General features: G+C 48.9%; 1 protein-coding gene across 1 annotated transcript in view; it reads left to right on the forward strand.

The window, feature by feature from the left end:
• The window catches only part of TAOK1 (TAO kinase 1), a 58,385-nt gene extending 32,785 nt beyond the window's left edge, over positions 1–25,600 (forward strand). The window contains exons 5-20 of the mRNA XM_079955496.1: positions 2,088–2,133; positions 2,824–2,920; positions 4,307–4,420; positions 5,398–5,489; positions 6,704–6,797; positions 7,180–7,261; positions 8,417–8,584; positions 9,627–9,830; positions 9,979–10,116; positions 11,104–11,340; positions 12,064–12,192; positions 13,443–13,646; positions 14,992–15,231; positions 16,911–17,123; positions 18,112–18,294; positions 22,163–25,600. Of these exons, the coding sequence (XP_079811622.1) occupies positions 2,088–2,133; positions 2,824–2,920; positions 4,307–4,420; positions 5,398–5,489; positions 6,704–6,797; positions 7,180–7,261; positions 8,417–8,584; positions 9,627–9,830; positions 9,979–10,116; positions 11,104–11,340; positions 12,064–12,192; positions 13,443–13,646; positions 14,992–15,231; positions 16,911–17,123; positions 18,112–18,294; positions 22,163–22,624 (2,703 nt within the window). The 3' untranslated portion in view covers positions 22,625–25,600. The remainder of the gene's footprint in view (positions 1–2,087; positions 2,134–2,823; positions 2,921–4,306; positions 4,421–5,397; positions 5,490–6,703; positions 6,798–7,179; positions 7,262–8,416; positions 8,585–9,626; positions 9,831–9,978; positions 10,117–11,103; positions 11,341–12,063; positions 12,193–13,442; positions 13,647–14,991; positions 15,232–16,910; positions 17,124–18,111; positions 18,295–22,162) is intronic.
• Positions 25,601–26,580: the final 980 nt, after the last annotated feature.

Below are 26,580 nucleotides of genomic sequence, written 5' to 3' on the forward strand. Positions count from 1 at the left end.
AGCGGCATAAGACATTTGCTCTATTGTATAGATCGCTCATGAAATATTTCGTTAGCTTTCAGCCAGTTCTTGGCCACTCTTTATTGAGAATATATGGAAGGCCTTTGTGGTCTTTTTATCGGCTTCCCAAAGCTTGTGGCCCTTCAGATGTCTCGGGACTCCCAACTCCCAGAAGCCAGAATGGACAGTGGTCAGGGCTGATGGGATTCCAGCAGTCTCTGGGAGGCTGTATATATTTCCCCACCCGTGCTCTACACAATGCCCCATAAAACCATCACCTAGCTTCACTTTAAGGCTCTGGGGTCCTAACATACCAGGGTGGGTGTGCCTAGAAACCTCCAGTCCAAAGTGCCCCTTTAGCCCTTGTTCAAATTTAAGCAAATGTGGAAGCAGCTTTTCAGTCTTCCTCCAACAAGGCTCTCACAAAGTTGCAGTCCAGTTGCTTACTTATTTGGAAGTAACCCCCCCCCCCAAAAAAAATCAGTGGGTCTTGATTCTACATAAACATCTGCTGGAGCTGGCTGCCGGTGAGTGAGCCTTCTGGATGATTGGCTAAATCCCACGTGACACAAGTAAGAGACCAAACTTTCAGCTGGTTTCTTGCCCTCTTAAGCCAAAAGCCTTTGAAGTTTTCTCTCTCCCATTTGGCCTGAATTTCTAGTTATAATGCCCTGCCTGCTGATAGGAGATTTATTGATTCCTCTGGAATTTTAAATCCTAAAGAAATACAAAAATGTGTTCTCTCAGCTTCAACGGAAAGGGGGCAACTTGTGCAAAACCCAAATTATGAGCCTCTTCTTTTGAGAACAAAAGTCAGTTGCTGGCATCCCTGTGTCTTTAATGTCCCTAGGAGAGGAAGTCCCACTATAGAACACTTGGATTAGGGAGGGTAGGCACAGCTCAGACAGCAGAGCAGAAGCTTTGCATGTTGAAAACCCCAGTTTCAGTCCCCAGAATCTCCACTGGACAAAGGCGCTGTGCAGAAGGCTGGGAAGGACCTTTGGTGTGGCATAAGCCTGCTTCCTAGGGTTAGTGGAGCCCTGGGCTCCTTTGGCACAAAAGGTAAGAATAGCCTGGCTGGAGCAGGCCAATGGCCCATCAGATCCAGCATCCTTCTCACAAGGGCAACCAAATGCAAGCAGGACCCCAAGCATAAGAGCACTATCCTCCTCCTGTAGTTTCCTCCTGTGAGTGAGATATGAATTTAATAAATAAAAATATCAGCTTGGAGCCAGGATACCTCCCTTACACACCCAACAGTTCAGTGCACCCGGCAGGAGTGGGCATCCCGCAGGTCTCATCCTATCAGGAGCTCCATTCTGCGCAGTCTTGAAACTGGGCCTTCATTGAGGTGGCACCTGCCCTTTCGAATGCTCTTCTGATGCGGATCCCACAGGCACCTTCTCTGCAAAAGACACATCCCCTTTTGACAAGCTTCTGAAATATTTATCCCATTGGTGTCTGTCTTGGGGATGGAGTGGGTTTTATCTATGTGCTGTTGTTCTTTTAAACTGTTCATATGTTTAAATCTGGATGTTTTTTTTAAAAAAAAATTCATATATGCAGTTGGTTTTCTATGCATGTAACTGTCCATATAAATCCTGGAAATGAGTTCAGGATGCCTCATAGGAGGCACTTGTGAAGCACAAATGAAATAAATAGCAATCAACATAAGGAGAGAGGGGTCATGTTCCTGAAGATCAGGATAAACGTGCCTTTTGTGAGATACTTTAAAACTTTGGCAATGTTGTTCCTCAGTCAAATGGACAGGTGGGCAAGAGCTCCTCCCAGTCATTGGAGGTCGACAGTCGGGGCCCTGCTGACACATTTCTTTGGGACACCTTGAGGGAAACTTGCTGGCAGAGACAGGCTACCTCTGTATGGCTACCCAGTACAGAAGCCGTGGGGAAAGACTGGAGAGGGTTGGTCCAAATAAAGCTTATGGACTGCCTGCTGAGGAATGTGGGGGTGGTGCGGTTCTGTCTGAGGAGCAGGTTGTCATGAGACCCTGTTTTAGGGTGTTGGGGGTGCCACCCTTGCCATCTGAAGCGCTTGCTAACACTTTCCCCCCCTTCTGCCCTATACAGCTTGTTATGGAATACTGTTTAGGATCAGCATCAGATTTATTAGAAGGTATGTTCCTCTCAGTCCCTTTGATTGCCAGGTGATCCCATGCTGTGTGAAAGGGAGGAAAAGGGAGGAAATGCCCCATAGGTATATTTTGTGGAGCCAATTTTTCAAAACTGGATGGTCTTTTTCTGCTGTTTCCCTTTCACCAGTCCCTTCCTCAATCAGGCAACTTCCCCCTATTTGATTATGTAGAGTCTTTGGTCCTGATTGGGTGGCCCCTGCCTGGTGTTGCTCAGCAAAGGGATGTAAACCCACAAGACAATTTTGTAAGGGGGCAAGGCCCACCACACTAGCCTAATTGTCTACCTTCTTAAAATGCTGGATGCTTCCTTGTAGTAGCCTGATGAAGCAAGGTGAGCTTTCGTTGTGCTGCTATGTGAGAACCCCTGATAGTGGCTGGGGAGAGGTTAACCTTTTACAACCTTTTTGCTCATTTGTTCGTTTGTGGAGGCTTGTGATGTGTTTGACAGATTGGATGCTGATTGTTAAACTGATATTTGGGGAAACGCAGGCGGTAAAGTAACTTGTGCCGGCTCTTGAGTTCATCTCAGGGCACACTGCAGACTGTCTGGTTCCCAAATCCACCTGGCCCTCTCTGTGTTGTCGTCTACCTTACGGGCCTGGTCAAGTCAACAGCATGCATATTCAGCCTGTCCCTTCCTGTTTTGCTAACTGAGTTTCTCTTTCCTCAAGTCCATAAAAAGCCATTGCAAGAGCTGGAAATTGCTGCAATTACCCACGGTGCTCTCCAAGGTTTAGCATACTTGCATTCTCACAACATGATCCATAGGTAAGTCCTTCCTCACGACATCGCCAGTGGTGTCCCCTTGAATTTAACCTGCGTTTATGGTTTCTCTGGGCAAAAAGCTCGTGGTTTTCTAAATGGGGTGGCTTTCCCTCTTTTTTGTCAATTGTACAGAGAACTTGACTTAATAGGGCAGACACATACATGGGATAGGGGTGCGTTTGTGTACAGGTCACTGTGTGTTATGCGTTAAAATTCCCCAGTGCAGATCTAGAGTCTTTAGAGACCCCAACTACCGCTGCCTTTGTCAAACAATTAAGCAAATAAGGTGATAAAAACCCAACTCAACTTTCTTCAGTACATCAGGCAAATATGAGGAACTGCAGTTTTGCTGCTAATAATAATAATAATAATAATAATAATAATTTCTTTATTTATTTGCACCCCACCCATCTGACTGGGCTACCCCAGCCCCAGTGTGGCTTCCATCATAATATATAAAAACATATTAAACCTTAAACCTTTAAAAGCTTCCCTATTCAGGGCTGCCTTCAGATGTTTCCTAAATGTTATATAATTACTCATCTCCTTGACACCTGATGAGAGGGCATTCCACAGGGTGGGTGCCACTACCAAGAAGGCCCTCTGCCTGGTTCCCTGTAGCTTCACTTCTTGCAGTGTGGGAACTGCCAGAAGACTCTTGGAGCTGGATCTGTGTCTGGGCTGATCAATGTAAACAAGGGGTTGATTTATCAGAAAATAAACACAACACACACTAAGTTGTATCCAGTGTTAGTCGTACTCATTAGAATAGACCATTGAAATGAATAGGTGTGACTCGCCCAGGGCTTGTAATTTCAGGTTGGTCTGCTTGAGTATAATTTACTTAGGTATGACCCTCTAAGCTTTACTGGCAGCCTGAACTTGCAGTGACTTTGAAGGACATGAGAAGAGCCCATGTCCTGGGCCAGGCGATTGGCAACCTGTCTAGTTCAACACCCTTACAGTGGCCAACCAGATGCTCCAACCGGAAGCCTGCCACCCCATGGTTTTCTTTGAGGCTCCACAGCAGGGTGGACACAGGATGGATTCATTGGTCCTGTTATTGGGGGCAGGATTGCAGTTAAGGCGCTCACACCCCCTTGCCACTGTGTTGGTTCATCTTCCCTAGATGTTTTGGGGTGATGCTAGTCCTTCCTTCCTTCCTTCCTTTGCTACAGCTGTGTTTGTATGTAATCTCTTCATGGCAGGGGTGGCCAACATGGTGCCCTCCAAATGCTTTGCACTATAACTCACAAGTCCCAGCAGGTGTGAGATGTTGGGCGTTGTAGTCCTACAAGGTCCATGAAGGGTGGCGGGGCCGCAGCTTGGCTGTTTGTGTGTTGGGGCCAGTAAACAAGTGTGCCATATTGACTTCTATTTGTTCCCCAGAGATATCAAGGCAGGAAACATCCTACTGACGGAACCAGGCCAGGTGAAACTCGCTGACTTCGGATCTGCTTCCATAGCATCTCCTGCCAACTCGTTTGTGGGGACACCATATTGGTAAGGAAGGCTTCAGCATTGGTATTGCTGTGGGAGTTAGCATTTTGCAGTTAATGGTCTTACATGTACGGCAGGCAGGTTTCTGGATGGCCCTTAAAGTGGGCTGGAAAGGAGATCACTTTGGTGCCAGGTCTATCATTCCAGGGTGTAAATATTGGGGTCTGGCAATGAGTCGTTTCCCACTTGCCAGCACATCGCCCCCCTTTAGTGCTTCCTGAAATAGCTTATGAAGACTGGATAGGAACATAGGAAGTAGCCTTATACTAAGACCTAATATATACTTAGTGAGACCTAACTCAGCATTGTCCCCCACTGATTGGCAGCAGCTCTCCAGAGTTTCGGGCAGGGGGTCTCTTTCTTACCTGGAGATGCTGGGAATTGAACTTGGGACTTTCTGCATGCAGAGCAGATGCTCTTCCACTGAGCCACAGCCCTTTCCCTTAAGGTAGAGGTAGGCGTGAGCACCTGGGAAAAGGGCCTCTGTCCCACCTGCCTGCCTTCTTACAGCCAGTCAGCTCCACCTGCCATTCGCTCTGGCTCTGGTTCCACCTGCTGTCAGTCATCCTGCCTTCCACCCTACCAGTCCCAAGGGACACCCAGTTGCCATTGCATCTTTCTCTGGCCCCTCCTTATTTCTCCTTTCCCTTCTCCTGGTGAAGATTAAGTGACTCAAGAAAATGATGTGGAGGGAGAGGACAATAAGAGAACGTCAACATGCAAGGCATATATTCTCTCTCTCCCTGCTCTGCCATTTCAGGAGCCCTCAGCCCTGCTGGTGTTTCCTCAAGCAACTACGTAGCATCCTTGGGACCCCAGGCCTTCAGATATACTCATATCCCATATTGTTTTCTCTACACCTCAGGCTAGTTAGTGTTGGTTAGTAGTCAGTGTTAGTCTTCATCCTAAAGGGCAAGACAGAAATGGTCAAGGATTTTGGTGAGTGGATCTGCTAAGCACCTTAATTTTTCTCTCTTCAGGATGGCCCCGGAAGTGATTTTAGCCATGGATGAAGGGCAATATGATGGTAAAGTCGACGTGTGGTCACTTGGGATAACGTGTATTGAATTAGGTAGGCCATGTCCGCCTGTTCGAGCTCTGACTTCTCCCAGTCACAAGTTGTACATTTCTTACTACTACTACTACTACTACTGCTGCTACTAATAATAATAATATACTGCTTGCTTGCCAAAATGGCTTCTAAGTGGTTTTACAAGTGTAAAACCGTTTACAAAAATATATCCCCACAGAACTAAAATACACAACAAAACAATTTCATCAAAACATTAAAAAGCACCCATAATTAAACTGTCCAATAAAACAAACCCACTAAAGCAGCATGATAATTAAAGCAGTTTAAAACAGCAGTTAAAATTATTAGATGAGGAGTTTCAGGTCAGGAAATCAAGAGGATTGCAGTCTTCAACAGGTATGTCTTCAAGAGCCGGCAGAATGCCAGTAGTGAGGAGGCCTCTTGTATTTCAGCAACACTGGTCCTTAATTATGTGCTGCCCCATCTAAAAAGATTATTTTGGAACTGAGAAAGATAGAAAAAGAAGCAACCAAAGTTGATCAATGGCCGGAGCATTTTCCCCCTTGGGAGAAAAATAATAGAGCACTTGGGTCTTTTAAAAAGAAAAGATAATTTGGATCCAGGGGAGAGGTTCATGAATTGTGGTGTAGAACAGAAAGAGACTTTCCTCATTCATATTACAGTGGACCCTTCGGATACAAATTAAATTCGTTCCGGGGGTCTCTCTGCAACTCGAAAAGTCCAGAGGCAGGGGCACTGCTTCTGCGCACGTGTGCAGCACGATTTGAGTGCTTCTGCTCTTGCCAGGTTTGTTGCATTCATAACCCGAAAGTTACGTATCCAGAGTGGTACGTAACTAGAGGGTCCACTGTGTTTGAATTTGGGGTTAGAGTTCCACACAGCTTCTAGTTAAACTGTGGAACTTTCTGACATAAGAGACAGTGATTTCTTAGGTGGATTTAAAAAAAAGGTTTGGTAGAAAGCAGATATGTCAGTGGTAGGGCTGTGCAAAACATTTATCAGTTTGGAGAAGGCCCCCCCCCCACCCCTTTGGCATTTGGGTGGCTCATTTGGCCATTGAAAGTGCAACAGTCATGGTATTTCCCCCTCTGCTGCAGTGAGGGGCGGGAGGGTTTGGCAGGTGCCAGTGACCTCGTTCCATCTGGTTCTGACATGGATCAGGCACAGGCCGGCTGGGGCGCCACCAGTTGCTTCCCCCACCATTAAGCAAACACTTTTTTCTTTCTGTGCAGCGGAAAGGAAGCCTCCCTTGTTTAATATGAACGCAATGAGTGCCTTATATCACATAGCGCAGAATGAATCCCCTACACTCCAGTCCAATGAATGGTGAGTGAATGGCCGAAGGAGGAGAGGTTGCAACACGTTTTGGGGTTCAGTTGTCTGGGTTTCGGGATCAACGTACCTAAATGGGTTTATAAGTGAGCACTTTGGTGATTTATTTATTTATCTGAGCAAAAATGAAATTTGTTAGATGCATCACAGCAATGCTTGCATGAGAGCAGCATTTGCCATGTCAAATTGTAATGGTGGGCGGTTGCCTCTCCTGTGTGTCCAATTTCCGCAGTGGCTTCTGGTCCCTCGGTTCCGGCTGCTGTGTTTCCTCTGATGATCCTGCGCAAGTGATGTGTTGACATGGGCGAAAAAGGCTGTGCTTGCGCCCTTGACTAAACAATAGCTTAAAACTTCTGTTTTCCCTTACCCTTTATAGGTCTGATTATTTTCGAAACTTTGTAGATTCTTGCCTCCAGAAAATCCCCCAAGACAGGCCTACATCGGAGGAGCTCCTGAAGGTTAGCTTGACTTCCTTTATTCTTCATCTGTCAGCAACCCCCCTTCCACCCAATATTAGAATCACACATGTCGGTTACCCTTTCAGTCTTGTCTTTCCATGTTTTTCACGTACAGTACCATTTTCTCCCAAAGCCTAGCAGAACCTGGCTATTTTGTGACCTGATGGTCAGCACTCTGAGCCTAGTAAGTTAACCTTTCAACATTCCTCCATCCCTCCTCTTAGCAAACTTGTCAGGCCTCTCATTCTTGGGGCTTCCCATCTTCATATGTTGATACCAGTACGCGGCCTCCTTACACCTTTGAGTTGCGTGAAAACCTATTACGTGTTAGTTAACAAACGATCTACCTTTTCCCTCTTCATCTATTTACATTACGTGTGTGTTTCTTTTATATATAGTCCTCCCACCACCACACATGCGTGCAAGCAGGCTTCCCATCTTACTGCTCCCATGTTTTTCCTTCCCCTGACACAGATTGTGTACAAGTCGCCTGCTGCTTTGAAAAGGCCATTCTGTTTCTCCTTCCCATCTTCCCTGTAGATCTAATTTCATTTGCTCTGCTGACAGACAGCAGCAAGTACCAGTAAACCGGGGCGGGGGGTGTTGTTGTTCACTATTGATGGAAGTTCTTCTTCACTGCAAATATGCTTTCTCTATTTACATTTATTTTTAAGCAAAGCCCATGGAGTTGCCTTATCCTGAAGCTGCTCCAACTGGCAGTGGCTTACCTGGATCGTGGTCTCTGCCATCAGCTGCTCCCTGAGGTTCTTTTTTCTTTATGGACTGACCCAGTGCAATATTGCGCTTCCAGACATCCTAAGTCATAGAATCATGGCTAGAGTTTTTGATGGTGGTGAGCTTTTATCTAAACAGGGAGTAAACATACTGGAGCTCAAGTGTTGGGTCTCTCTGCCTGGGACCCTCCAGTTGAGCAGATCTGCATGCAGCTTCCCAAAGGCCTTTGCCAGGCCAAGGGATTCCCTGGGCTTCGGACTGACGGAAACCTTGCCAGACCATCTCTGCAGTCGGCACCTACATCTTTTCCCAGTCCAGGAGAACGCTTTGCCTGTAGCCATGGCATGCTGTGGTTTGTGGGCAGAGCCTGAGGTCACAGGGCACTGACACTCCCCTGCCCGCTTGTGTCTTCTGCCGCAGCACGTGTTTGTCCTCCGGGAGCGCCCTGAGACAGTGTTAATAGACCTGATCCAGAGAACAAAGGATGCAGTCAGAGAACTGGACAATCTTCAGTATCGCAAGATGAAGAAACTCCTCTTCCAGGAGGCGCACAACGGTCCCGCGGTGGAAACCCAGGAGGAAGAGGAGGTAGAAGCAGAGGCTGGGCATGGGGGTGGGGAGGAATTCTTCACCAGCGTTTTACTCATCACTGCGTGGTGCTTGCTTCTGGCATCGCCGCCACGGTCCTCTTTCCCAGCAGCCCATTCATATCTCCACCTGAGCTTAACCTGCATCTTGGGATATGTCCACCATAAACTGTCCTCTGCAGTTTCGGCAAGTGGCTTGCCCTGCCCCCCTGAAAACAGGGTTGTGAATTTCAACTGCTGACAAGCCACGACCTTCTCTTCCATTATGCAACAAGGCTTTCCTCCTCCTGCAGTTTGGCTAGCACAGCCTTCACCCAGCCTGGAGCTCTCTGGGTGTTTTCAACTACAGCTTCCATCAGCCCCAGGCAGCACAGTGCTGGAGCCCAAGGAACTTGTAATCCCAGACACTTGGAGGGCACCAGGTTGGGTGAAGATTGCCTGAAATGGCCGCAATTAGATGCTGCTTGTTTGCAAGAGTCGTGTTTTAAAATTGTAGCAGAACATTCCTTTCTGGTAACTTTTGGAAAGAGAGCATTGCTGAATCCAAGCCTGTTGGATTCTCATCTGTGGCAAAAAGCAGTGTGTGTGTGTGTGTGTGTGTGTGTGTGTGTGTTTGCAACTGTAAGTGCTGCTCTTGATACAATTCTCAGTATTGTACAACTTATCCACATGATTTCTTTCTTCGGTATTTAACGAGGTCTGAATTATCCTTTAGATTTCTTTCCCTGTAAGATCGAGATCAAGAACTGAGCATTCTGTATGAGACTAGCCAAGCAAGGAAATTTGAACCCATGTCTTAACCCTGATGCTCTTGTCCACAAACACCTGCCTAGTTTGTGAAACTGGCTAATGTCCGGCAGACCCATGTGACATTTTCTTTCCCCAAAAGACTCAGGGTCTTTCCTTGGCTACCTGTAAAGCTGAACATTCAGCAGGGAAGAGATCTAAGTGCTGCCGCCTCGCTGGCAACGATTCTCATGTTACAGCTGCAGTGGGTTGCCCTGCTAACAACCCTCTGTGATGTTCTCCCCTCTTCCCTTCAGGAGCAAGACCACGGCATGGGCCGGACGGGAACAGTGAACAGTGTCGGGAGCAACCAGTCCATCCCCAGCATGTCCATTAGTGCCAGTAGCCAAAGCAGTAGTGTTAATAGTCTTCCAGATGCCTCGGACGACAGGAGCGAGCTGGACATGATGGAGGGTGACCACACGGTGATGTCCAACAGCTCCGTCATCCACTTGAAGCCGGTAATTCTTACGGCAGCCCGGAGAGGGCATGATCTGTGTCTCTTCCCATGGCCCACCTGGAGCCAAAAGGGTCAAGAGGTTTCTTTTTAAATCAGTCAGCCCCACTGATGTTTCTTCTTCTCCTCCTCCTCCTCCTCCTCCTCCCAAGGAGGAAGAAAACTACAGGGAGGATCCGGACCCCCGATCGAGAGCGTCGGAACCCCAAGTGTCTCCACCCCAAGTGTCTCGCCACAGATCCCACTACCGCAACCGAGAGCACTTTGCTACTATACGCACAGCGTCGCTGGTAGGTTCAACTCTCTCTTTGTGGAGCGGGTTAGGCTCTTGGCTAGGTGTCATCTTGGGGCTTTTCAGGGTTTTTTTATTATTATTTATAATGCCTGCTCTGAGTAACATTAGATTCAACTCATAACAGCCATAGTTCAGTGGCCAGCTTAGCAAAAACAAGGGGCAAAGCCAATTTCTGTGGGGGTTTTTTAGTAGAAACCTTTCCATTACGTTTAATGGGCAGCTGTATCAGACTCCTTATCCTGCAATAAAGTCCTGTAACATGAACACAATGATAATTTTTAAACTTGAGAAAAATGCTGTTTTGCTTGGTTTTTTAATATAAAATGTTTTTGGGTTTTTTTGCAAGAGGAGGAGGAGATCTGGTTCTCTAACACGTTGCTTTTCTAGATGCTTGCTAGCTGAGGGGTCCCCCTAATATTCCCCATAACAATTCCTTCAGCTGACATAGGAAGGAAAGAGGGAAGTAGAAAGCTGCCTTATACACAGTCAAACCATTGGTCCACCTAGCTCAGTACTGTTCACACTGACTGGCAGCAGCTCTCCAGGGTTTCAAATAAAAGGTATTTCCCAGCCCTACCTGGAGATGCCAGGGATGGAGCTTGGTGCCTTCTGCAGACTAAATAGGGGCTCCGCTGCTGAGCTATGTATCTTCCCCTAAAAATACAAGAAGATTCTAGTCCTCATAGTTATGAGTTAAGGGCTGATTTAATAGGAACCTAGGAATATGCCTAATACTGAATCAGACTGTTGGTCTCATTGGTTTCGCATCTCAGTACCATCTACACAGAGTGGCAACATCTCTCCAGGATTTCATACCTGGGAGATGCGGCCAGGCATCAAACCTGAGACTTCTTTGCATGCCAAGGATGTGTTTAGATACTGAGCTGTGCAGCCCATAGGCCTGCGCTCACGTGCCTTAGGGAACATCTCCTCCTCCTCCTCCTCAGAGTCGCTGTGGTCTGTTTCCCCGCCCTCCCTGCAGGTGACGAGGCAGATGCAGGAGCACGAGCAAGACTCAGAGCTCCGGGAGCAGATGTCCGGCTACAAGCGGATGCGGCGGCAGCACCAGAAGCAGCTGATGGCTCTGGAGAACAAGCTGAAGGCCGAGATGGATGAGCACCGCCTGCGGCTGGACAAGGACCTGGAGACCCAGCGCAACAACTTTGCGGCCGAGATGGAGAAGCTCATCAAGAAGCACCAGGCGACAATGGAGAAGGAGGTAGGGGGCAGCTGCTTCCGCACAGCTTCTCCGGTAAGGGTTGGGCAACACAGATAAAGATAAAGCCTAATGTGGCCTCTGCTCGTCCTGGTGCCCTCCAAATGTTTTTCTTTCTTTGTTTTATGCCATAAAGTTTATACACCTCTTGATTGTTAAATGAAAAACCTTCAAGGAGGTTTACCCCAGAAAATATATATTGCTGATCATTTTACTGCTTTAAGACTTTCAAAAAGTTTAAAAGACAGTAGACTAAAAGCAGATTAAAACTTACATCAACTTTCTAAACATCTGGGTAGGAATGTTTTTTGTAGGTGCTGAAAAGAGGACAGTGATATCAATAGGCAAGGAGTTCTAAAGTGTGGGTGAGGACACACTAAAAGATTCGAGTTCTTACAAATGCAGAACGGGTATTATGTGCCACCTTTACCATTATATGGGGTAAGTCAATCTCATAGGTGAGCTGGTCCCAAGTTGTTAAGGGCTTTCTATACTAATAGCAGCACCTTGAACTTGGCCCAGAAGCCAAAGGGCTGGTGGGAGTTTTCCAAAATAGCTGGAGGGCAGAGGTTGGCTTAATGCATTCTCTGCTCATGTCCAGAGTGTCTGTGTGTGAGTAGGCAGGCCTGTGTTACCGTTTCTGCATTTCAAGCATATCTGATGATGCAGACACTGTTGCCCCCAGAGCCACTTACCGCTCTCTCCTGGGCCTTTTCTCCTGGGTAGGCGAAAATCATGGCCAACGAAGAGAAGAAGTTTCAGCAGCACATTCAAGCCCAGCAGAAGAAAGAGCTGAACAGCTTCCTGGAATCCCAGAAAAGAGAGTATAAACTGCGCAAGGAGCAGCTCAAAGAGGTAAAGCTCATCTCTTAGAAGGCGGTTGGGGGGGGGACTGATGGCAGCAAAAGAGCATTCATCTAGTCACTGGTCTGATTGGCAGTTAGAAAAAGTTTGCCTTTTTGTACAGTTAAGACAATTATTCAAGACGCTTGTGATCACTAGCACTTTTGCTTAGCAGGGCCTTTTGAAATAGTGATGGCAGCTGTTGATTTATTTATTACCTGCCCTTCATCTTAAGGTCCCAGGGCAGGTTACAGCATTAAAAACAACATTAAAAACAACTTGCAACCTTAAAAATAAAAAAAACATGCACCTCAACTGTCAAAAGCCAGGATGGAAAAGGGTGCTTGTCCTGTTTTATAGAGGTTTGACTCTTGCATTGTCCTAAAACCCATTTTTTTAAAACCCTTCTCTTTTCTGGGACAATGTCACTGCTGGCATTCCTATAATATTGTACCTGGTCTAGCTCAGCCACTCATGCAGAAATTTGCCTATTACAGGCTGTGCCTGTGGAATGGAAGGCCTGTCCTCCAGCCATGATTCCTCTGTTCCCATAAATGTTTTTATCCTGAGTGTCCACGATGGCAGGGAACCCTCCGTTGGCAGAATGTCCCCTTCTTGCTGCTGCTCTGTTCCGTTGAACTGTGTGTGCCCTTATCTCTGCACTCCTTGCAATACCAAAGGATGCAGATAGAGAGGAGCCTTCTCTCTCCTTCTCCTCTCCTCCCATCTTCCTACAAGCCAAGCTAACTCATTTTATTTATTCATTTTATTTGTATGCCACTTTTCCACAGAGCAGTTTATGACAAAACAGGAATGCATTTCAAAACAAAAACAATGTCATAATAATATCGCAAAGCAGCACAATAGCGAATATGTTGTTGTTTAGTCGTTTAGTCGTGTCCGACTCTTCGTGACCCCCTGGACCAGAGCACACCAGGCACTCCTGTCTTCTACTGCCTCCCGCAGTTTGGTTATAGCAAATATAATACCAAACAAAACACACAAACCTTCAGTACTACAAATATAACAAGATTCCTTAAGCAACATCCACCAACCAATAGCAAAAACAAGGGAGCTTTACAGTTTCACCTTGGTCCTAGAAACAGCCCCTCCCATTGCGTTGCTCACAGTCCTCCTGCAGCAGATTATTCTTCTAGGGCTTCCAAGGGCAACAGGTGGGGCAGCAGGCAGCTCCCCTCCCATGACGTTGCATTGAGCCCTGCCCCCTGTGACGGGAGACCACCTGCTCTTCTTTCTTCCAGGAGCTGAATGAGAACCAGAGCACTCCCAAGAAGGAGAAGCAGGAGTGGCTGTCCAAGCAGAAGGAGAACATCCAGCACTTCCAGGCGGAGGAGGAGGCCAACCTGCTCCGGCGGCAGCGGCAGTACTTGGAGCTGGAGTGCCGCCGCTTCAAACGGCGGATGCTGCTGGGGCGCCACAACCTGGAGCAGGACCTTGTCCGGGAGGTGCGTGGGAGGGCCCATGACCCATCTAGCCCAGCATCCTTTTCTCACAGTGGCCAAATAGGTACCCAAAGGGAAACCAGCAAAGAAGATCCAAGCACAAGAGTGCTCTCCCATCCTGTGGTTTCAAGCAGCTGGTGTTCAGAAGCATTGCTGCTGCCTCTGCGTAACCACCTTGCCTAGTAGCCATCAGTAGCCCTCTCCTCCTCCATGAATTTGTGTAAACCTCTTTTAAAGCCACCCAAGTTGGTGGCCATCACTGCTTCCTGCAGGACTGAGTTCCGCAGTTTAGCTATCCACTGTGTGAAGAAGGACTTTAAATTTCCTGACTCCTCCATCTTTATACACTGCTTGATTGTAAAAAAACAAAACAAAACAGAGTGGTTTACTAAACAGATAAAATAATAGCATTATCATAACCAGCAAGAATAATTTATTTTTTTGAATAGTTATTAAATTAAAAACAGGTTAAACCATGCAGCAGCGTTCTAGATATCTGGATAGGCTTGTCTAAATAAGAATGTTTTTAGAAGTCACCAAAAATACGATGAAGGCACCTGCCTGATAACAACAGTCAGGGAGTTCCAAAGTGTGGGTGCTGCCACACTAAAATATCAAGTTCTTACATATGCAGATAGGGTGTTGCACCTGTAACAGTGCTGGATCTGCTGAAGGGGTTGAGAGAGCATATATGGGGTAAGGTGATCCTGAAGGTTTGACTTGACCTCTGTCCAAAGAGTTCAGGGCTCTGTACAGCAATAATCAAAACAACCAGCCCAACTGCGGATCAGGGTTGGAGGAAAACTGTGAAAGGATAGGTAAACTTAAAAATGCAAGCAATGTCCATTACAGATTGAGCAGCGAGATTGGTGGTTGAGTAAAATAGCCACGTTTTAGGATGGGCAGAAGCAAGCCACATTTCAGAAGTACTCTCTCAGATCACAAGTCATAATTGTTCAGATTTATAAAGCTCTTCATAGCCAACAGCCATTGATTCAGTGTGAAGTGAGATAAAATGGGATAAGGTACTTTAAAAACAAGATGAAGAACAATAAATAGGGATGGTGGTTTGTAGCTCAGATAGCCTTTTCCCCAAAAGGGTGATTGGGCATTCATGGGAGTTGAGTCTGTTGGCAGCTCTTAGCTGTGGTAGTATAATGGAATACCCATGCGCAGAGGCCATCTATCTCTGGCTGCGAGGGGACAGCTATCCCCTTCCTGCCCTCCCCTAGCAGCACCCTTTGCCTCGGGCTCTCTGACCCAGCCAGGAAAATGCTTGCCTGGTCCTGATGTCCCCTCTCCTCGCTTCCCCCCAATGACTCCCCCCCCCCTTCTCCTTGCATCTCAGGAGCTGAACAAGCGCCAGACGCAGAAGGACCTGGAGCATGCCATGCTGCTGCGCCAGCACGAGTCCATGCAGGAGCTGGAGTTCCGGCACCTCAACACCATCCAGAAGATGCGCTGTGAGCTCATCCGGCTCCAGCACCAGACAGAGCTCACCAACCAGCTGGAGTATAACAAACGGCGGGAGAGGGAGCTGCGGCGCAAGCATGTCATGGAGGTGCGGCAGCAGCCCAAGAGCCTCAAGGTGAGCTGGTTCAGGGGGTGGAGGTGGGCAGCCCTCTTCCCATTGTGTGTTGCGGGGAGGCACTGCCCAGGACCTGTGGCATTCGGCCCCTATTGAGCCCCTGGGAAGACATGTTTGTTTCCTCAAGCGTTTAGTCTGCAGGCTGAAGGGCTGTTCCAGCAGCCCCTTACTTGCTGCCTTCTGGTGTCATCTCCCCCTGCTTCTTGGGTTTAGAAACCTCTGGGGCTTTGTGATCCCAGGCTGCCTTCTGAGGCTCATCTTCTTTGCACAGCAAGCTGCCTTACAGCGAGCCCAGCTCATTGGCCCATCTATCTCAGTACATTGTGTACAGTGGCTTTCCAAGGTTTCAGGCAAGGAATATTTTCTAGCCCAGCCTGAAGATGCTGTCAAGGAGTGGAGCTGATTCTCTACCACTGGGCTGCAGCCCTTCCCCCAGCTCCTCCTTTCCCGGCTGAGGCAGAACCCAAAACTTGCCCCTGGCGCTTTGCCTACCCCAGAAGATAGATGAGTGAGGAAGCCTCAAGCCAATTGTTCAGCCAGGAGTGCCAAGGGAAGGAAGAGTTGCATTGCCCACCCAAAGGAGGCCCAAGGCTCCAGCCCTCTTGCTGACTTGCTTCTCAGGAACAGGAAACTGGGTGAGGCACATGGGCCATGCATATCTCCCTCTGGCTTGGGCAACTGACCAGAGGCAGCTCTCTGCACCTTGGTGACCCAGATCCTGTGCCAAGGAAAGCCCAGCTTGGTGACCTGTATAAATTATGCAAGTTGAGCGCATTTCAAATTTCCTCCTATTTACATAATCCCGTCTTATCTAGATGGTGTTGGGCAGGGAGGAGGGCAGGCAGCTCTCTGCAGGGCTCTGTTGCCTGCCTTCCCCTTTGGCCTCTGGAAATCTGACCCAGCTTCCTCTCTGTCCCCCAAGCCCTGAAAAATATATCTGCTGCTACCAACAAGGTGACGGGCTCTTCAGACCAGAAACTACTGTGTGGCAGCAGAGGGCTGGCAGGGTGGGCCTCACTTTCATGGTGTTCTGTGTGGCCACGGTTGAATGTTTTAAGTGGGCCATAGCTCAGTGGCAGAGCACCTACTTTGTATGCAGAAGGTCCCAGGTTCAGTCACTGACCATGTCTGCAGGTGTGGTTGAGAGAAAGCACCCCCTGCCTGGGACCCTGGAGGGCTTCTGCCAGTCAGTGTCGACAGTACTGAGCCAGATGGACCCAGTGGTCTGACTCGGAATTAAACAGCTCATCATGTTTCTGTGTGCATCACTTTTACGGTCTATTCCATATCTCCCCCTCTCATCTATGGTAAGGCTGCAGTAAGGTCTAAACTACCCTTAACTGACTCAATATACTGTGTGAGTGCATAAGGCAGCAGGTCCCTGCTTCTCCAGGGAAGTCTGGCATAGCTTTCCCAGTAAAGCAGTGTCTGAGTTTGGGTTTGTCCTCAGAGCCTGTTTCAAGTGGGGCACTTCTCAGAGCATGCTCAGTGTTCTTGTCCCAGGGTGTGGAAAAGCCACCAGCAGGCCTTTAATGGAGGGGAATGTGCCATTGGTGGTGCTGTTGGGGCTTCCAGGCTGGAGATGGCTGTGCAGCTCAAAGCCCGTTAGAAACCCCTTGACATGGCAGGCCTGTCCTCTAAGAAGGTTGACGCAGAACCGTTGTTCTCCTCCTCTCCAGTCTAAAGAGCTCCAGATCAAGAAGCAGTTCCAGGATACGTGCAAGATCCAGACCCGGCAGTACAAGGCCCTGCGGAACCACCTGCTGGAGACCACCCCCAAGAGTGAGCACAAGGCTGTCTTGAAGAGGCTCAAGGAGGAGCAGACCCGAAAACTGGCCATCCTCGCAGAGCAGTACGACCACAGCATCAACGAGATGCTCTCCACGCAGGCTGTGAGTTCCCCCATGGAGCCCTCTCCTTCCTGGCAGCGGTGCGGGGGGTGGGGGCTGTTCAATCCCATAACTGACATAGAATCATGAAATAGTAGAGTAGAAAGGGACCCTGAGGATCATCTAGTCCAACTCCCTGCAATGCAGGAATATGCAGCTGTCCCTTACAAGGATCGAATCTGCAACCTTGGCATGATCAGCACCTCATGTATCCAGCTGAGGTATCCAGGCTGACCAGACATGGTGTTGGTGGAGCATTGCTGAGCCTTGGCCACAGCCAGGGGTTGCCTCTGTAGATTCCCTGGGAAATATTTTATTTATTTAAGCTATTTATAGACCGCTTAATTGCAGAATTAAGCCGCTCTTTTTTGTAAGCCATTTTGAGGCTTTTTCTCTTTCTTTTTACAATGAAGCAGTGTATAGATTTTATGAAATAGAAGCATTCATTCATTTAAGTGGTTTGCATAAAAATTAAGAAGCAGAAGGTCATCAAGGTCAATTAACATTCATCCTAAATATGGAGTACTTCCTTTCAGTATCTGCTGAAACAGAAAAGTCTTTGTCAGGTACCTGAAGTTTCACTGGGGAGGGGAGGGGACGAATGTCTAATCTCAGCTGGGAGGGAGTTCCATAGAATCCAGCCCATAATAATGAATGCACGCCTTCTGGTGGATAGAAGCCTTGCATCTGAGTCATGAAGAACTGCTAACAGACTCCCCTGAAGATCTCTGTGACCACCAGGCAGGGATAGAAGGAATTCTATCCTTATACTAATGTATCCTGGACCTAAGTTGTTCAGAGCCTTGTACATTAATGCAGGAATCTTGAAGCTGGCTTGGGAACATATGGGCAGTCATTGCAGGCTTTTGAACACCAGAGTGAGGAGCCCTTTCCACCTCCCTCTTCCCTTCTTAGCAAGCCTCACAACCAGCTTCCCTCTCCCTCCGGGAGCCCTCTTCCACAGCTCAGTTTGTTTGCTTTTGTCTTGCAGCTGCGATTGGATGAGGCGCAGGAAGCAGAGTGCCAGGTCTTGAAGATGCAGCTGCAGCAGGAACTGGAGCTGCTCAATGCCTATCAGAGCAAGATCAAGATGCAGGCAGAGGCTCAGCACGACCGGGAGCTGCACGAGCTGGAGCAGCGGGTGTCCCTGCGCAGGGCCCTCCTTGAGCAGAAGGTATGAGGGCAGGCAGCCTGGACGTTGGCACGTTAAATTAGGACAAGGGCACGGGCACACACACACACACACACACACACACAGTATTTTTCCCACACAAAATTCTTCAGAATTCTATCATTTTGCTTGACATGCGGAAGAAGCCATCCAAGGTATTGGGGTCTAGTTCACACGTAACACTAAACTCTGGGACAGCTTGTGGTTAACTCATGGTTTATTAAGCAGGCCATGGCTTTGTGCTGTGTTTGAAGCAGGCAATAGACAGCAGATCTGTGGGGTACAAGGAAGTGGCCATGGGCACCCCAGTCCTGTGGCCCAGCTAAGTTGGTGATGGTAATAATAATAAAAATAATATCTATTTGCCACCTTTTCTCAAAGGAGCTCACAGCCATTGAGGTAGGTTAGGCCGAGAGATAGTGACCAGCCCCCAAGCTCTGTCCGCATTTGAACCCTAGTCTCTCCCATGTCCTAGTGCAGGACTCACACCTCTACTCCACCACGGTCTCTCTGCTGTGCAGCATCCTGTACTTCACCTGCCGCACCAAAGACACAATAATATTGTTAGAAAAAGAGGCATTGTAGGAATGGCAATGTCCCTTACGCCTACAGTGTCGTTGGTGACCCAGTCGCCCCACGGCAGTAGCTGTCACAGACAACACCCACACATGCCCCATGGTGTTGAGGGTTAATGGCTGCACAGGAGGTGGGATTTAACCTCCATGCCTCCATCTCTACCCCTTTTCTCCCTTCACCCACCTGTCATTAACAATGGTGTTGTAGCTAAAGTGGCTGAAGTTACGGTGCTGCAAACTTTACTCTGCTGCCGTATCTTGGCGTTTAAGGTCAGCATAGGGAATTTGGTGACAGTGCAACTTGAGGTTAGGTTTCAGTTTTACGCTGTTCCAATCTTTCTCCCTGTGCAGAGTTACTAGCCTGTTTTGTGCATTTGTGAGTGGGTGGTGGTTGCCTTGCAGGAGGCAAGTGGTGGAGAGAAAGGATTACGGATCCTCTCTGGGTACCCCACTTGCCCACTCTTGGAAGCAGCCCTCCACCTCTCTTCAGTTTTTGTGCAAAAGTTGTTTTCTTTTAGTGCAAGTACAGGGAAGCTTTTGGCTTCAGTTGTTGTTGAGCCACAGCTCTCACCAGCCCCAGGAAGCGCTGCCAAGGGCCGGACAGGACTGATGGCAGCTGCAGTCCAACAGCATCTGCAGGACCAGAGGTTCCCCCATCCCCTGTTTTATGGAACCAGGCAGCCTCTGCTGCCACCTGCTGGTCCCCTCCAGTGTAGCTATAGGTCAGGCATCCCCAAACTCGGCCCTCCAGCTGTTTTAGAACGACATCCCTAGCTAACAGGACCAGTGGTCAGAGATGATGGGAATTGTAGTCCCAAAACAGCTGGAGGGCCAAGTTTTGGGGTGCCTGCTATAGGTGTGTGTCTCCGTAAACCCAGTCCAATTCTCGTGGGTGTGAATGAAATTCCTGAAAATCGTGATACAGTCAGAGACAGAATGCATTACAATGAAAACCAGCTCCCTTTCTGCATATAAAAGGAGCTCTGTGGTTCCCTTCCATTACAAAACCTGAAATTAGGCCATGTCTCTGGAGAAACTGTCCCTCTCAGGGTCCAGAGACAACTCCAGTTTTTTGAAGAAGTCATATTTGGATTATGAGTGTGGCTGTCCTGTGACTTGACTCTTGACTTCACAACTTTTGACCCCTTTAACTCAAGCGGCTTCAGGGTGAAGTGGTGATTTATTAGTTCATTGAGGTGCATGCTGGTGCTTACCTTTTATTTTATATTATTTCATTTATGTCCCACCTTTCCCCCTAAGGAGCTCAAGGTGTGGCCTACATGATTCTCCTCCTCCTCCTCCTCCTTTAATCCCCACTACAACCCTGCAAGGTAGGTTAGGCTAAGAGGTAGTCACTGGCCCAAGGTCACCTAGTGAGCAAAATGACTGAGCAGAGATGTGCTTTATTTTCCGATGCAGTCAAGGCCTTTTGGTCGCGTCTGTAAAGAATCATAGAAGAGTTGGAAGGGACCACAAGGATGATCTAGTCCAACCCACTGCAGTGGCGAGGAAGGCCGCTTGCCCCCACCCCCTGCCAACAAGACTCTGTGCCCTCAGAGATGTGAGGGCTCTTAGTTGCTCCTCCACAGTGAGTCACCCCCAAGACAGCCCCAGGGAGTGAGCAGGGGGCTTCACGCAAGACACCCTAATTTGTCTGGATTGTGTGGATTATCTGGATTTGTGTGGGCAGAAAACCTAGGCTGGCAGCTGGTGAGCTCTCCCCTCATGGCTTGTTTTGTGGCTTAATAATAATAATAATAATAATAAATTTTATTTATATCCCACCCTCCCCAACCGAAGCCGGGCTCAGGGCGGCTAACAACAATCAAATAATCAAACAATCAAATAATCCAACATTCTAAAAACATTTCAATTATAAAAAATTAATTACAATCAAATTGATGGCAACCGTTAAGCAAAATTCTGTGCAGGTTGCCAGAGGAGGGAGTCAGGCTGCGCCCTAACCAAAGGCCTGGTGGAACAACTCTGCGGAAAGATGTCAGGTCCCGCAGGGCCCTAGTCTCTTGTGACAGAGCGTTCCACCAGATTGGAGCCGCAGCCGAGAAAGCCCTGGCTCTAGTTGAGGCCAGCCTAACCTCTCTGTGGCCTGGGACCTTCAGGATGTTTTTATTTGCAGACCGTAGGTTCCTCTGTGGGGGCATACCAGGAGAGGTGGTCCCGTAGGCACGAGGGTCCTAGGCCGTATAGGGCTTTAAAGGTTAAAACCAGCACCTTAAACCTGATCCTGTACTCCACCGGGAGCCAGTGCAGTTGGTATAGTACCGGATGAATGTGATCTCGCAGCGAAGACCCCATAAGGAGTCTCGCCATGGCATTCTGCACCCGCTGGAGTTTCTGGGTCAGTCTCAAGGGCAACCCCACGTAGAGCGAGTTACAATAATCCAGTCTAGAGGTGACCATCGCGTGGATCACAGTGGCTAGGTCAGGACGAGAGAGATAAGGAGCCAACTGCTTAGCTTGGCGGAGATGAAAAAATGCCGCCTTTGTTATAGCTGTAATTTGCGCCTTCATAGAGAGGGAGGTATCGAAGATTACACCCAAACTCTTAACAGACGGTGCTGGCAGTAATTGCACCCCCGCAAGAGATGGGAGTTGCCCCCTCAATCCCATATCGTCCCGTCCCAGCCAAAGGACCTCTGTCTTCGAAGGATTTAACTTCAACCGGCTCCCACATAACCATCCAGCCACAGCTTCCAGACATCTCGCCAGTGTGTCTGGGGCCGAGTCAGGATGGCCATCCATCAACAGATAGAGTTGGGTGTCATCGGCATACTGATGGCAACCCAGCCCAAAACTCCGGACAAGCTGGGCGAGGGGGCGCATAAAGAGGTTAAAAAGCATCGGGGAGAGTATCGCACCCTGAGGCACTCCACACACCAAGGAGTGGCGCGATGACAATTTCCCACCTAAATCCTGTTCGCCAGGCGGCAGGTTCTGATTGCCCAACTTCTCTGCCTATTGTGGGGTGGAAGCAGCCACACCCTAATCCATTGCCGGAGTCTGTTAATAACTAACGTGTGCCATGATTGATGAGGGCAGGTGAAGCGCCAGTTCTCGCAGGCCAAGGCCAACCGGTCGCAGTGTTTGTTAGGATTGCGGTTTGTGGTGCTGGGGAACGGCAGCACCTGTTTTGCATCAGCACGAGGGTTGCATCAGCACCGCTTTTTTCACCGCCTTCTAAAAGTCGCTGTGGGGCACCTGCTCAGTATTTGCTGTTCCGATCTAACCCCGCCCCCCCATCTTCCCCCACCCCCACCCAATTCTGTCCTGCCCAGATCGAGGAGGAGATGCTGGCCTTGCAGAATGAGCGCACGGAGCGGATCCGAAGCCTGCTGGAGCGCCAGGCCCGGGAGATTGAGGCGTTTGACTCGGAGAGCATGCGGCTGGGCTTCAGCAACATGGTCCTCTCGAACCTCTCCCCAGAGGCGTTCAGCCACAGCTACCCGGGAGCTTCCAGCTGGTCCCACAACCCTTCTGGGGGCGCAGGGCCTCACTGGGGTCACCCCATGGGTGGTCCACCGCAGGCGTGGGGCCACCCAATGCAAGGCGGCCCCCAGCCCTGGGGTCACCCCTCTGGGCCCATGCAGGGAGTCCCCCGGGGGAGCTCACTGGGGGTCCGCAACAGCCCCCAGGCTCTGAGGCGGACGTCCTCCGGGGGACGGACGGAGCCAGGCATGAGCAGGAGCACGAGCGTCACGTCGCAAATATCCAATGGGTCACACATGTCTTATACATAATAGCTTCGAGAGGTCTGTCCCTGAGGGTGGCAAGTCCACTGGAGCTGTCTGCCAACAGAAGCTGCCAAGGGGCAACCCCACCCCCCTCCCCGGGAGCCCAGACCCGGGCAGCACGGACTCCGGGTGCCGACTGGCGAGCGTGTTCATTTCGGGCAGCATTTAATGTTTTGGGTTTACTAATTGGGATGTCATAGTATTTGGCTGCAGAGTCTCTCTTAGCTTCTTTAAGAAAAAGGAAATATTATTTTAAAGAAAGCGGTTTGGAGTCCGGGAGAGAGGTGCAGCTTTTTTAGTGGCAAGGGGTCAGGGGAGGCCATTCTCTCTTAACGGAGCGAAGGAAGGAAGGGTCTCCCCCAGCCCAAGCTCCTGGTGAATTAGGCACATTGGGAGGGCAAACCCCCGTGGGTTCTTGGTTCGCTCTCTCTGTATTTAAATGCCCCTCCCCTCTCCCTGATTCTTTGGGGGCCAGTCTCTTGCTACAAAGGGACCCGGGGGGAAGGTGTGCCACTAAAGAGAGGAGGTCCAGGAGGGCGAGGGGAACCGCGCCTGCTGATAGAAGCTGGGGGGGGAGAAAGGGGGCAAGCAGACAGCTCTGAACACCCCACCCCCCCCCCCCCCCGCTGGCGCATGCTGTCTCCCCGTTGCACTAAGGTGAAGCCGCTCGCTTGGAGCACACCTGATCGCTTGGACAGAACTGCACTAGTCAAATGCACCTGCTAGAAACCTGTTTGCAGTTCAGCCCAACAGGCTGTGTTTTTTGTGTGTGTGTGTGTGTGTGCGTGCGTGTGTGTATGGTTGTGTGGTTGCTGGAGGGGGAAGAGGCAAGGCCAGGGAGGGTCTGCTGTTTTCTAGCTTAATACTGTGACATCTCACGTTAGTCAAGCATCAGAACAATTCGCGAGGCGCCCGGGATCACACCCTCCTCCCCTGCCTGCCTGCCTGCCTGCTCTGCTCTTCAGAAACTTCTATATATTAAAAAAAAGACTTTCAGCCAGCCAGTCCAAATTTCCAGAGGTATTGTGATTGATGCCATAAGTTTCAGACATGCCATTTAGGGCAGGCGAGGAGATCTCTCTCCTTTCTGACACTACATATTTTATTTTATTTTATTTTTTGCCAGAATTTTTTTGGGGGGGCTAACCTTGGGCTTGCCACAGTTTTTTCCTCGTTTACATGTAAAGCTGTAGCCAACGTGTTTCCGAGTGTGTTTTAGTTGCCATGGGGGGGGGGTCCGCCTCTCTTGCCCTGCTGCTGACCAGCCTGTTAAGCTGCCTCCATTGACGTTTTACGCTACATGCGACCCGTCCTTCGCATGAGTTCTCGAGAGGTGGGGGGACACCCCCCACACCGTTTTTAAAGCCATTTGCGACTGCTTTTGGTGACCTTTTGCCCAGAGGCTCTGCTTCCAAAGAGCCACTGTGCATGCTCACACACACATGTAGATTTCTGGGGCTGGCGGCTGGAGAACAAGGTTTTTGGGAGAGCTAGACACGCCCCTCTCCTTTTGCGCTCAGGATCTTTGGGACCTCAGTTGCCAAGGCAGCAAAAGAGGTACTGTGACTCGCGTCAACCCAGGGGCTAAGCAGAGAGCAGCTTGGCCCAAGGTTATGAGAAAAGGAAAAGAAAGAGATTCTTCTCACTACAGGAGCTGCTTCCCTCGGCTGTTCTTTGTAAAAAAAATTCCCTTGCACATTTAAGCAAATGAAACACTAGCTAACTAACTCTAGAATTTTTTATTTTGCCTTTTAACACATCTTATAGGGCTCAGAATTGCAAGGTTTCTTCCGAATGTGTTTGGTGTCCAACGCGACATCTTTGTATAGAAAAATACTCTAATGTCTTTCACACTGCAGCTCCGTTCTTTTTTTTATCAGTGTGACTTCTTTTTTTTAAAAAAAAAATCTTAGCTAAATTAAAAAACAACCACTCCAGATCCTTAATCTCTCTCTCTTTCTCCCTCCCTCTTCCCCTCTCCCCTCCCTCTTCCTCCAGATCTTTGGTTGATCATAGCACTGGGAACAAGCAGGAGGCCACTAAGCCAAATCAGCCCCTTCCGGGGGGGGGGGGGTAGAAATGGGGGGGGGGGAGAATCTTGACTTGAGCACCATTGTCCTAGCATATTAGTGACTCTCTTGAAAGGATCGCAGTGGGCAAACCCCTTTTTGCCCATGTGTTCTGTGTATTTCGCATGAAAAAGATCTCAGTAGTGCTCAGATCCTTCCTAGCGAAACTAACTTCACAGAGAGGAGAACTCTCATGCCTCTTCTCTTTCCATTTGACATGAAATTTGAACTAGTTAACTTATTTTTTAAAGGGGGGGGAGAGAGAGAAGAACATTGTCATTTAACTCCAAAAGGCCCTTCCACCCTGGATACCTGGAATGGGTCTCCGTTTCTAGGCAGTACCACATGAGTAACATGGTGCTAATATTGAATGTTTTTCTCTGGGTGGGGGCAAAGAGCATGTCCCAAGCATGTCCACAAACGCACAGACCAAGGAGCAATGATATGAGCCAGCCTTGGCCAAGCTGGGACCCTCTGCCTGCTTCGGACCACAATGATGGGAGTTGTAGTCCGAAGCCACTGGAGAGCCCCAATTTGGTGGGGGCTGAATTATGAGCGGTACTTGAGAACCCCTCCCTGTCGCTTCATTCATGCATTTTTTGCTTGCATTGATGATGAAATTTTGGGCAGGCTCCACATTGGGAGGGGGTGGGAGTGTTCTTTCCTAAAATAATCTTGTTTGTGTGATACAAAACAAGGCCTGACTGCTGCCTCTTTCACCCCCTCCCCTTCCATGCTGCCCCATTTCAATATTAGCGCTTAACAAAAAAGAGAGAGAGAGAGAATTGTGGTCTTGTAACCAGGTCGTTTTTCTCTTCCTGCCCCTCCCCCCCCAGTGTATATCTCATCACGTGCCAGACCCTGGACTTATTCAAGGAATTAATATTTTAATTAAAATAGTTTGCAAAAACTGCATCAGATCCATTGGTCTAAATGTTTTGTGTGTGTGCATAGTTGCAGGTGTGTGTGTGTGTGTGTGTGTGTGTGTGTGTGTGTGTGTGCTGAGAGGGCCTGAGCAAGCCAGAAATCCCCACCAAGGGAAGCCAATTGCATTTTTAATTCCATCCGGATGCAGGTTCTATTTCCTGTTTTCTGTGATGAGTCAATAAGAAAGCCAGATTTCTTATTTGTGCTTTTTTTCCTGAGGTGCACCTGCGCTCTGAAATGATTCGCAAACCAGATAGATGTTTGAGAATCCTTCAACCTTCCAGCAGTGTTCGTCAGCCTTGGGTCCCCAGATGATCAGGGATGATGGGAGTTGTAGTCCAACAACTTCTGAGGACCCATCTTTGAAGAGTGCTGTGTGGTCTACTTGCATCCCTCCCCTCTCCCAAAAAAGCTTGTTAGCATCGTTCGTTCGTTCGTCCGTTCGTTCATTTTATATTTATCCCTAGAAGCTGCCTTCTGGTGTTCCCCTCCCTCCCTCCCATTTATTTATTTTTAGCTGAAGAATCTGTGGCCCTCTAGACTTTTATGCACTACAGCTCTTGCCACGGTCCCTGTCCATTAGCCTTGCTGGTTGATGAGTAACATCGGAGAGGGACAACAGGCTCCCCACCCCTGACTTGGGGTCTCTTCATCTTTTTTCTGGTGGCCTTACTCAGCCTTCACCACAATGTCCTGACATCAGCAGTGGAATCTGCAAAGCAGCCTTCAGGCCGCCTGGCACCCTTCAAGAGCTTTGGGCAGGACTGGTGGGAGTTGCAGTTTGGAACACCAGGCGGACAAAAAGACTGTTGTAAGGGAACAAGTCCAAACTGCGACTGCCTTGAGCAACAGGAGCTGTAGGAGCAATTTCTGGAGGGAACCTACCTTCTCTTCGGGGCTTTGAAGCAGCTTCCCTCCTCCCTGGTCTCTCTACATTTTTTGAGAAAATAAAATCCAAACCATAGC

The sequence above is a fragment of the Podarcis cretensis genome (genome assembly GCF_951804945.1).
Source record: "Podarcis cretensis genome assembly, chromosome: 15".
Classification (NCBI taxonomy): Eukaryota; Metazoa; Chordata; class Lepidosauria; order Squamata; family Lacertidae; genus Podarcis; species Podarcis cretensis.